The sequence below is a fragment of the Lutjanus erythropterus genome, chromosome 19 (assembly GCF_056507025.1).
Source record: "Lutjanus erythropterus isolate fLutEry1 chromosome 19, fLutEry1.hap2, whole genome shotgun sequence".
NCBI classification, from domain to species: domain Eukaryota; kingdom Metazoa; phylum Chordata; class Actinopteri; order Lutjaniformes; family Lutjanidae; genus Lutjanus; species Lutjanus erythropterus.
Genome location: NC_139335.1, coordinates 25,018,471 through 25,030,854, shown reverse-complemented (window position 1 = coordinate 25,030,854; position 12,384 = coordinate 25,018,471). Strand labels below are relative to the sequence as shown.

Below are 12,384 nucleotides of genomic sequence, written 5' to 3'. Positions count from 1 at the left end.
TGTTTGCAATTAGCATGTAGAAACGCCCCAATAAATCCATGTAAGGACGGCAGACTAAGTGCTGTGTTCAAACCACAAAGCAACAAGCCCCTGACATTTGACAGGTAACATTGAACTCAGATGAAAGAAGAAGGGAAACAGAAAAGAAATGCCAAGGAACTGCAAAAAAAAGACACGTAGGACACGTAGACAGGCACGTAGGAGCAGATTGGAGCATCAGTGGAGTGATTTTGTGAGGTTTTCTGTTGGGTGTGCAGCAGGTGCAGCCAGGTCACACACACAATTTAAGATCACATCTGTTCGTACGAATGATCATACATGAGGCCCATTGTCTGGCTATTCCAATCAGATTCTAAACTATACGGCAGAAACATCACAACACATTGACATTATGTTTAGCTTGACTTCAGCATAAAAAACGTGACTCAGAGTTCACCCCAAAATCAAAGATACATATTTTGAGTTTCGGAGACATCAGCTGTAGAGATGTCGACTTTCTTTCAAATATAAAGTCAGCCAGCTTCTGATGCTCAAATTGGCAAAAAAAATATATTTCAAAAAATTAAACAGGAATGTCCTTTTCCAGAAATCAAGACCTGGTTACTCGAGATAATCCACAGACTTTGTTGCGAGCAAGGTCCTACTGCAGAAAGTGGTTCTGCTAGATTCTACCTAAGAAAGAAACTAGTTCCTACATGAAACTGCTCAGAACGAGGTCTTTGGATTATCTTCAGTAACTGGGTCATAAGTTTTGGAAAGAGACATTTCTGATAAGACTTTCAGATGTGATTTTGGTGCTTTGAGCACCACAAGCTGAGTGCGTGGATGTATTATAGAGAACTGGATACAGCATTGGAGGCGGTCCTCTGTTTATTCCTATGAAAGATGCTCACTAGCACATGGAGCTTCAGTGTTGGAGTTATTCCACATGCCTCTGCATTGTGCCACCCAGAAAGCAAGCACAGTAAAGACCTCCTTCGGCACAAGTGGCTAACTTCCATTTAAGTCTCTGCTAACTTGAATGGGATAATTTGATTTCATTGTTAATTGGTTATGACACTCAAAAAAATGTATCTGCCATTTTACAACCTACAATGTAAGGGTTAAGGGTCAATGGGTGAAAAGTCTTTTTGGGTCACAGAACATCATCATGATGCTGTCATTATATGGTTTGGCCGCTATGTCAAATTGGCTTCAAAGCCCGCCGCTCTTCCTGGGGGCTTGGCTGAGTGCTATCTAGTTCCATTATATTCAAGAGGAGGCAGACACCTCGACGGCTGATATCTCCAAAACTCGGTAACTCACACCAAAGCAGTCTAGATGGATAAATAGCACTACAGCAATGTGTATTTTTGAGTTTAGGGTGAACTGTCTCTTTTTTGTTGCTGTGTATGATCTGCCTGTGTGTGTGTGTGTGTGTGTGTGTGTGTGTGTGTGTGTGTGTGTGTGTGTGTGTGTGTGTGTGTGTATCTTTCTCTGCAATTCTCACAGCCTGAGTAGAGGAGAGAGACAGAAACAGCAGTGCAACCTTTGATCACTTCGTTTTACAGAGTCCTGACTTCATACCCTGCATGCTGTTACTGGCTGAGGGCTACACATCACTGCCCAAAGGCTGACGCCAAGAAACGTCCTGAACACAGCAAACCATGAGAAAATGAGAAGATACAGGCAGAGGGCAGGGCCAATACAGACACAATCACACGCTTGTGGTGGGTCATAAGTGATGATTTAGAGGAGTACATACATTATTTTTGTGGAAAATCCTACATAGTATGCCTTTAAGAAAAACATGCAGATACTTTCATAATGGATGGCACAAAACAGCTGGTAAATCCTTAAGATCATATTTGAGAATCAAATCAGATTTGCTTGCAAGCTCTACAAAATCATTGTCTTAAAATTTGTGCATGAAAAGCACAAACACAAAAGAATACACAATACAGGTAAACTCTAAGGTAATTGTGTGCTATGTTATCAAAAGAGCCGACAGGTACTTTCCTACTTATTAAAACCCCACAAACACTCTTAAATATATGCTAAACTGAGGTCAGGGATAAAGTGGGTTTCAGATTTCTTTGTTTGATGTTTAAGATGCAGCATCACGCAGTTTAATGCTCAGTCTGTGTGTGTACGTATGTGTATGTGTGTGTGCTTGTGAGTGCATGTCTCTGTTTGCTTTTGTTCTCAAGGCCAGGGTCATATGTAGAGTTGTATTCAAACATCCAAACACTCACTCAAATGTCTTCCTGCAGGCACTGACACAGTATTTAATTCTGATTGATCACCTGGTCTGTCAAGCTTAATGATGGTAGAGGAAAGTAACGTCTAAAGCATTAGTTCAGAGAGCTCATTTGGGACCATTATAGATCGCAGAAATTATATTGACATATGTTTAAGAGCTTCTAATAATTTTGAAACCACTTAGTTACTAATGACCATGGCAATCTAGAACTGGCTACTACAAAATAAAGTACGCCATCAGATAAAGCTGACAGCTCAAGGGCACTTTTATGGGATTTACTGTATCAATAGAGGGAAGAGGGTCTCTTTTCACTGCCCCTGCCCACATTTTTACCACTAGCTAGGACTTGCTTCTCTAACATTTACTCCTGAACTTTGCTTCCTTCATCTGTGTTGTCCATGATGTTGGCATAAACCCGAACAGGAAGCAGAATTCAGTGCAGAGTTAAAGCTGTAAATGCAACATTTCTGCATAAAAATGTCCAAAAACACAAGTTATGTTATATATTTTGTTGAGTTGTGTCCTTGTATCATCCTGAATGTTTCCAACAGTTTTCAAAAGCAGAGGAATCCGCAGTTTATTTAAGGCGATGGTGTGTTTCTTGCTCTCCGTTGCTTGCTAGTTGCTATGAATTCTGGGAAAGACGTCGGCAAACGTGAACACCATTTCTGCCTGAGCCATAACAGGTAGATTATCATCAGCTATGGTGGCTGAAGACATCAACTCCCATGATCCCTATCTTTTGTCATTGGTTTAATGTCAGAGGGACACCCAGTGGCAGAACTTATAACTTGTGCTTTGAATTTTTTTTTTTTTACGTGAAAAGTCAAACACTAAATCAGCACCTATGCAAGCTAACTGAGATTTTTAGCACTTCAAACAAACAGCTCTTAACTTTGATCAATTCATATGGTGGCCCTGAGAGCTCAGTAGCATTTTCTTTCTAAATGTGTTGTCAAATTGCTGAGGATGATGAAGTCGCAGTGCTTTCAGCTAGCCTCCGCTTTAGTGTATTTAAAGGAGGGATGTGAAATAAATACCCTGTAATAAATCATAAAATGATCATGATATGTCATCAGAGTTGAAGGAAACATGTTAAGTTAAAATACTCACAGCCATGGTATCTTTCTTTGGCCCAAAACTTAAGTTATTGTTTGTACTTTAACTGTTAACTGGAGTTCAAATTAATGCCGAATGTTCACCAAATGAGTTGTGTTCATTAGTAGCCATAAGAAATCATTAATAATCTTTTAGATGGATTAATAGGCGCAATAATTTAATGGAGTCTGGTAGGTAGTTACTGAACTCCAACTCCAGAGTGTGCAGCTTCAGAGGAGTTGGCTTGTCTTTACATTGAGAGACATAAATAGCTTATAGTGTATTACATATTGCTACTTTAATTTTGTGTTGTTTTGACCTACTCTGTCAGCGATACTGTGCTCTGTCTTCTAACCACACTGTAAAGCAGTAAGTAAATATATATTTGTAGTTGTATCAGGCATAAAATCAGCCGTGCATTTCATGGAAATTGTTGCCCTGCAAGTCTGCAGTATGCTCTTTCAGTTCCTTGGTGTGAAGAGAGCGGGCCAATAGGTAATGAAAATGCCACTCGTCCACTGTTAAATAATAATGTATGTGACTCTACTGTACTGTGACTGCTTGAGATAGAATAGCTGGCTGAGAGCTCTTTTAAAGCTTTGTTGAAGTGCTTTTAAGTTTTTATGTGCTTGCTGGGCAGTGAAAGACCATTTGAACAAACTGCTTACAGCTATAGTCTCTCTCTTGTCTGTCCAGCTCTTTTTTTTAAAATATGGCGTTGTTTTCCTCACCGTGCAGCACACCGAAATCTAAGCTCGAGTACCCTGACATTACTTTTGTGCCCTTTTATTTTTGCACAGGCGTTTCTGCTTCACGACTGTCCCAATTAACTCAATAGCTCATCAGCCCAAAATAGGAAAGATACAAAGAGAGAGATGTTGTGTGTTTTAGATTACGCAAGCCTGCACTGCAGTGTAGGGACAGTGTACTCCACACACACAGCAACCCAGTTCATACTGACAGTGCCAGCTGTGCTGTAGGAGTCAATGCTTCAACTACCTTCAGACTGGTGCTCTCACACCCACCTTTTCCTGCAGCTGAGAAAGAAACGGATGAGACGCTCTTTGTTTCAGAATATCCAATAGGCTGTTTGTGTTTTGTCTTTAGCGATCGTGGCATAAAATTAGAACGCTTATCAACACAGCTAATCAAACAGTGATGTATTTTACTGACAACAAATACTCAAATATCCTTGAAATTGAAAATGATACAAAAAGCTGTGTGCTCAATCAGCTTCCCATGCAGTGAGATCCTGGAATTAGCACTCCACTCAACAAGCATCTTCTCCAGTGAAGGAAGAAGAATTCAGAGTGTTGACTCGAGTAAAAGGAACAACACCACACTATAAAAATACTTCATTACAAGTACAATTTCTGCAAGGAAAATGGTCACACTTTATTTAACAGTACATAATACAACTTAACAAGCCATTTTTTGTATTAAATTTGACAAAAACTTGAAATAATATGTGTTTTATTGGACCATTTATGAGACCATTATTAGACTGAATTAGAGAGTAATTAGGGACACATTACAACAGAATTGTACTATAGTGAAATCACATATCTGCTGCTTTGCTATTTAAAAGCAATGTGTGTACCATTTCTACTAACTAATGGACATAAGTATTAGTTGATTGTTAATTGTAGAGGAATATTTTGTCAATAGGTGGCTCCACAGTCTAATAAGAGTCTAACCGTGGGAAACAATACCCTTAAGTTTATAGTACAGTTCTGTTTTAATGTGTCCATAATTACTCTCTAATTAAGTATAATAAAGGTGTAATAAACAGTCCAATAAAGTCTAATAAAGAACACATTATTTCTAGTTTATGTCTAATTCAATACAAAGTCAGGCTTCTTATGTCTTATCAGTGTGCTGTAAAATAAACCACAACTGAAAGATTTTGAAGTACAGAAGTAGTTAAGCAATAAAGTTTAGTCAAAGCATTAAAAGTAGAAGAACCCATTTTGCAGTAAGTACCTTTTCAGAGTGGTTCATTAACATGTAAGCCTTACTCAAATGCTGGTTGAGTTGGAGCATTTTTTTTACTGCTTCATAAACTGCTGGGTAGGTCATATGTTATATGTAAATTATTTTATGTATATAAGCTCTATGTTTTGTATGAAAATATAGCTGTCAGATAAATGTGTTGTAGTAAAAAGTACATTATTTTGAGCTGAAATGTGTTGGAGTGGAAGTCTACGGTAGCTTAAAATGGAAATACTCAAGTAAAGAATCTCAAAAAAGTACAGTGACGCTGTACTTGAGTTAAATATATTTGCTTTTCACCACTGATCTTAAACCCTCACCCCTTCTTGTTTGAAATGTGGCTGTAAAAAGTTTGGAGTAGTTTACTTCTCTGTGTGTGTTTGGGGTGGAGTGAGGTGAGGCTGTGTAGTTTGGCGCCCTCTATCTGTGATCATGATCTAAGTTGTATTTCAGTAGAAGCATCAGTGGATTTAATTTTTTTGTAAAAGTTGTAATTTTAATGTGCTATTATATATCTGCATTTGATATAATATTTGTTTAATTATATGTGAATTATTTTATTTACATATGGAGTAATTAAATTAATGTTTAGACCACATATAACCTACTTATAAATCCTAATTTTTTTCCCCATGATTCCTGCTTTATTAAGCTTATTTATATGCATAACATGTTACATGTTGCATGTACATGCAAAACTGGATGTTTCTGCAGGGTGCTGATAGTGCAGAATAACCCAGGCTGAATTTTAACCCCTCTGTCTGGTAGGAACAGGAGCAGGATGTCTGGGATTTTCTATATTAATCTTCTCACTGTGTTTATGAGTCCACAATATGGTCTGCCTGCTCTTATACGCAGTGGGCCAGGAACCAAAACGGGCCTACTGCTCGTTGATCCCACATGAAAAGAATCACAATGTGTTTTAATGAGACTGCCATGCGTGACATGAAAATAAAAGTCACACACTGAAGGGCTTTACAAGCTGCGTGGCTCACTACAGAGTGCAAGCATTTATGGTTTAGAGTGATTCAGTTGTCTGAGGGTCATAATTATTTATTCATTTTGAATGTTCAGACGGCACAAAGCTTGTCAGCATTGAATCAAGATACAAACAAGGAAAAGTGAAAGATGTGAATGTTGGAGAGGATTATGTTTATTACAAGTTTATAAAAAAAACTGAACTGGACCTGGAACTGGAAAAAAAAACTTTTGACTCAAACTATACATATATATATACTTCTGTCTTATCTCATGTTAATGTTTACACATGTACATTGTACAAAACAAAGCTGGAATTGAAGTCAAATCTTTTGATCTGAATCAGCACCTTTAGATCACTATAAACTTAAGTTGAGGATGGGCCCCCATATTGGGTTTACCAGAGTACAAAACTGCTGTGTTTTTCACAAAAGACTTTGACAACATGCTTTATGAGAGGGCCTCAGTTATGTCTTGCTGGATCAGTGACTGTGCTCTGAGGTAAGTAGAGTAGATCAGCGGTGATGGATTGGTGCTGTTGGTTCCATTTGATTGATTGGGGCTGACTGCAGCGCCGAACTTGATTGATAATGTCTCGGCTCACGCCACTAATACCAGAAGCGTTTTACTACTCTGAAATAATAGACTGGAGATATTAACTAACTCTTCTTTTCCTGCTTTGTTGTTTCTGTCTCTCTTTCTTTCTTGCTTTCCTTCTTTCTTTTTTTTTTTGTTTGTTTTCTTCCTTTCCTTCTTCACAGCCCGAGGAGTTGACAGATGTCTTAGAGATCAGTAACATCGTTTTCACCAGTATGTTTGTCCTGGAGATGGGCTTCATGCTGCTTGCTTTTGGCTTGTTTGGATACATCAGGAACCCCTACAACATATTTGATAGCATCATCGTTATCATCAGGTAATATTTGCCCACGTGGCCTTAACTTTATTATTTATAATTCAGTGCAAAGACAATAAAAACATGGTTCCAATCACTCTAGATTTCACAAACCAGACGATTGCTAAGCTGGGATTTAAAAAGCACCCCCTGTTCTTATTTCTTCTCCAACTTGTCAGTCATTGGATTTCGAGTGTCAGGTTCGCTGCTGCAGCATCCATCTTTACAATAGCTAAGATTGACATGCTTGTGATGAATCACACAGAAGCAGCTTTACTTGCTGCCACAGCGGATTCTTGCTCCTGTTGAGATATGAGGTTTTCTGTATGGCTGTTATTTAGTTTGGTTTTGCTCATATTGGATCATGGGACCTTTTTGAAATGTGTAGTCATGTTACTTGCAGTACTGAAGAAGAATTACCTTCATAATTACTCCAGATTTACTAAAAAATGAATTCCTTCAAAACAAATTTGCAGTGTTGGAGGACTGACCCTTTTATATGTACATATGGGGTTAATTTAGACAGAAAAACTACTTCAAACTTCCAAGAGATTCAAGTGTGTTTTAAGATAAATTGTTGCGTTTGGTTCTCAGTGTGTGGGAGATCATTGGTCAAGCAGACGGTGGGTTGTCAGTCCTTCGGACATTTCGTCTGCTGCGTGTTCTGAAGCTGGTTCGCTTCCTCCCCGCTCTGAGAAGACAACTGGTGGTGCTGATGAAGACCATGGACAATGTGGCCACATTCTGCATGCTGCTGATGCTTTTCATCTTCACTTTCAGGTACGCACACATACACCATACGCACAAATCCATCAAAATGCATACATTAAAATTATGGTGAAAGCATTTTGTTTGTTTTCTACAGTATACTGGGTATGCATCTGTTTGGCTGTAAATTCAGCCTCCAGACGGATAATGGAGACACCATCCCTGACCGCAAGAACTTTGACTCTCTACTGTGGGCCATCGTCACTGTGTTCCAGGTTAGTTTTGTTAGTTTTGTGAGTGTATCAGTACTTTTACCACACTAAAATTGATAACCATGTCTCATACAGCACAAATCTAGACCCTTCTCTTTACAATATGACCCAACAGTTCCCACTAAAAGTGATCAATGAGTGGGGTGGGTTATGCAAAGAAAAATAAAAGAGTTCATAATAATCCATAAGAAATGTTCTCGCAAGTTGCCTTGAACTTGCAGTATTTAAAGCTGACAGTCATGCATGCATCATTTGAAAAATGTTTTTGCAGCGATGCAGATATTTAAGTGGCTTCCCTTCAAAACAAGAGCTCAAACACGCTCCTTTACGGTTGAGCCTGAACAGTCTGATTTAACACTAACTGAATCAAGCAGCATTCATCACTATGAGACATTTTTGTAAATTGTTTAAAGAAAGGAAATAGCCCACTGTGACATCAACCCCTTCACCGCAAGAGTTTTGACATTCAAAATATTGTTGGAAATTATAGCTGGCCTCATAAAATGCAACAGCCACGTCAATCACGGTTAACAATAATAAACCAAATGACAATTACAAACATAAATCACCACCTTCTGAACAGACGGACTACAAACACTAACTAAACCAAAGTGCATTTTGGAACACAAAACAGAAATGTTAATACACAGAGTAGTTTGTTAAGTTTGCTGGTTGCTGTGTGAAATGTTGGCAGTCTCTGCAGCACATATACTCACCACAGCTGAGCAGGCGGTGGTGTGGAGTTAACTTCCTAACTAGCAGTCATTTTCCCTTTCCATTTCAAATTAAAAGCCCAGTAGTGTTTCAGTGGACAGAACCCTTTCAAGTCTTCTATTGTGAAACATTTCGTGAGAAATTTTGGCATTACTGGTCCAGTTTGGTGTTTGGTTTAATATCAAAGCAGTTTGAAAATGTTCACACCGGCCAAACCCTATGCTCCTACTGGCTCTTATTATGACAGAGTGAATTAATTGACATTAATGGAAGTGTATGACAGTGGGAAAAATGGCAGCTGTAGCATCACATCCTTGAAAGAGATCAACTGGGCAGTGTGTGAGCGTGTGTCCATTTTTATCCCAGGATGTCCTAAATCAGGTGTCAGACTGAGTCTAGAGTGTGTTTATCTGTGCATATGAACTTGTGAGTGTGTTCTGCTCATTAGTCAAACGCCATGAAATGAGAATTTCTGCTTATGTGCACCCTCTTTCACTATTATTTCTATTTTTTGCTCTCCTTACGTGGAGATATTGTTCAATCGCTCCAGATAGGTTGTCCTCTTTTCTATACTGGATGCGTCAGCAGAAAGGTAGAACACAGAAGGCAGTGGACTGTCTCACTTTGGTGTGTGTGTAGGAGTAAGATGCTGAAAAAGCATTTTACCCAGAACTGACTGTCATGTGAAGGCGTTACACACACTATATACTTAATATAGTTTTCTGGGGAGTAGCTACAGAACACACAAATCTGTGCACACATGCATACACACAGACAGCGCAGAGAATTGCCTTCCTGCCACAGCGTTTTATGAGTGGGCAGAGACGGAGTGAGCTTTCATGCTGCATCATGAGCGCCGTCCTACTTTTAAATGCTTTCATCAGTCACATTGATTTAAGCACACGCAAACACACACACACACACATACACACGCCCACATACACTTTGCATGTCAACTTATAACAATCCCATGTGTATGAAGTTGAAGTATTGTGGCAGGATGGCAATAAAAGTAGCTCACAACTGGGTTTTATATAGTATATAGAACCCACAAGAGCTATATAAGCTAATATGCGTAATAAAGCTGCATTTCTTGCCTCACCTTTCCATGTGCCTTCTCTTCTTTGATCCTCTGGGTCTTTTCCTTCCTCTACATCTACAGATCGTTACCGTTTCTTATTTTTAATTACACTTCATTAAAGTTGACATTCCCTCTCACCATGTTTATTTCTGCCTCCATCCACCGCATCCCCTCCTTTCCTTCCTTACGCATGTCTAAACCTCTGTGCCTGTGTCTCATTCAATCTATAGATTCTTACCCAGGAGGACTGGAATGTGGTGTTGTATAACGGCATGGCCTCCACCTCTCCATGGGCAGCTCTCTACTTCGTTGCTCTCATGACATTTGGCAACTATGTGCTCTTCAATTTACTCGTGGCCATCTTGGTTGAAGGCTTCCAGGCTGAGGTGAGAACACCTGAAGTGTTTTTTTTTCCCACAGAATATTGAATTCAGTGACTTTTCATTTAATGACGGCTTATTTTTTTATATGTGACTTTAAAGTGTTGAAATGCATAGTATGAACAAAAGAAGACTTCTTCTTTTCTCCCAGTTTTTGCCGTTATGTTTTGTTTTTGTCCATCCTTTTGTCCCGTTCTCGTGAATGCAACATCTCAAGAACACCTTGATGAAATTTCTTCAAACTTCATACGAATGTCCACTTGGCCTCAAGGATCAACCCTTCAGATTTTGGTTGTCAAGTCAGGAGTAACTTGTAACTAGTTACTGACCCTGATTTTGACCCGCGTTGGTCATTTTTGACTCTTTTTGCAGAGTAAAATAGCTGGATTCTTACAGTGTGCTGTAGATTGATTTTGAAGGAGACTTGCATTTTTGATTTTTTTGCTGGTTGTTTCGCTCATGCAATGAACTCTTCTGTAGAATAATAGTCTTTCTACTTACTTTTACTTTGATTGAGGTGTAGTTTGAGATATAGGGCTCTAAGTTCCGAGTGTGTACTGCAAAAAACATTTCCTTCCCACTACTGTACATGAAGACTTAATGGCAAACCAGTGTCATAGTGCAATTTTTCTGGCAAATTTCACAGTGTTTTGCGCTTCCACTGTGTGTGCCATCACATAAGTTGGTGAAGACACACATTCATAGACATTTCATCAATTTTAAAAAAACTTAAAAAAAAACATTCTTTTGTCAGTCTGTTTCACTTTATTTATTCTTTAATCATTCAGGAAATGTAATTGCACAGAAAAGTTGGTTTATTACAATTGCAGCACTAATGTCAGGGGATCGGTGTAAAGATTAATGTCTAATTCCTAACAGGATCTCTCATCCATAACTGTGTGAATGCTGCATGAGGGCCTTCTCTTGCTGTTAATTAACTCCCAGTAGATCATCTGAGGGCCGCAGATCCGGACTTGCAATTACCAAAGTGTCACATCCTACAAGGCACCACTGCTTTTTAAAGGGGATGAGAGAATGAAGATTGTACCCGATCCCTAACTCATCCACTGATTGTTTCAGATCATCAGTTCTTCCTCATCCAGCCCTGTTATCATGTGCAACCCAGGCGCATACTCGATGTGCCTGTGATCTGTGCATTGATTAGAAAAATTAAAGGCTGTAATCTTCTCCATGATGGTAACTCAGAAGGAAGTGGGACAGAAATAGAGATGAAATGCTTATTTCTGTCATGTGTGTATGTGGTGTAGGGTGATGCCAATCGGTCGGAGTCAGATGATGAGAAGAAATCAGACAACTTTGAGGAGGACGAGAAGGTAGAACAGCTCAGAGACACTGGTAAGTTAAATGACAGAGATAACGTTTAATTCAGTTGAAATTGTGCTGTTTTTCTTTCTGCTGTGATTGTTTCAATTTCAAACAGAAAATAACTGAATGAATAAACAATGCTGATAAGAATTACTTTATTTTTCCTTCTCGTTCTCTTCCACAGAGCTAAAAATGTACTCTCTGATGATGACAGCCAACGGTCACGTTGACCCTCGCGGCTCCATGGCTCCTCCCATAATCATGCGCACGGCAGCCACACCCATGCCCACTCCGAAGAGCTCCCTGGGACCTGAGTCTATCCTCGGAGAGGACCTCATGTACAGAGAGGGCGTGCCACAGTATAGTGAGGCGGGACTAGGCTTTTCTGAAGCAGGAATCGGTCACACTGAGTCTCGCCGTGGAAGCTCCACCTCCATGGACCCCTTAGCCTATGACCAGCGGTCTCTGGTGAGTTACATCAAACATTCTGTGGATTGACCCCAAAGATGGACCCCAGAACTTTATCAGTCCATTACCACACTGTCATCTAGTCATTAATACATGTAGGTGCCATAAATAGTATTTTTTAAAGGATTTTTTATTTTAAATACAGTCTGATAAGTCTGACACCCCCAAATGAACTTCTATTAGAGTTAAAGGAAAAAAATGGGTTTAAAATAGCTATAAGAAGGATTCAAAGC

The 12,384-nt window shown here is 39.3% G+C and overlaps 1 protein-coding gene across 2 annotated transcripts in view; it reads left to right on the top strand.

Annotated features, from left to right (window-relative positions):
• The window catches only part of cacna1ha (calcium channel, voltage-dependent, T type, alpha 1H subunit a), an 83,725-nt gene that overhangs the window by 36,503 nt on the left and 34,838 nt on the right, over positions 1-12,384 (top strand). For both annotated transcript variants that reach the window (XM_084743353.1, XM_084743352.1), the window contains exons 11-16: positions 7,072-7,223; positions 7,797-7,982; positions 8,068-8,185; positions 10,208-10,363; positions 11,626-11,713; positions 11,868-12,151. In XM_084743353.1, coding sequence (XP_084599479.1) covers positions 7,072-7,223; positions 7,797-7,982; positions 8,068-8,185; positions 10,208-10,363; positions 11,626-11,713; positions 11,868-12,151 — 984 coding nt within the window. The remainder of the gene's footprint in view (positions 1-7,071; positions 7,224-7,796; positions 7,983-8,067; positions 8,186-10,207; positions 10,364-11,625; positions 11,714-11,867; positions 12,152-12,384) is intronic.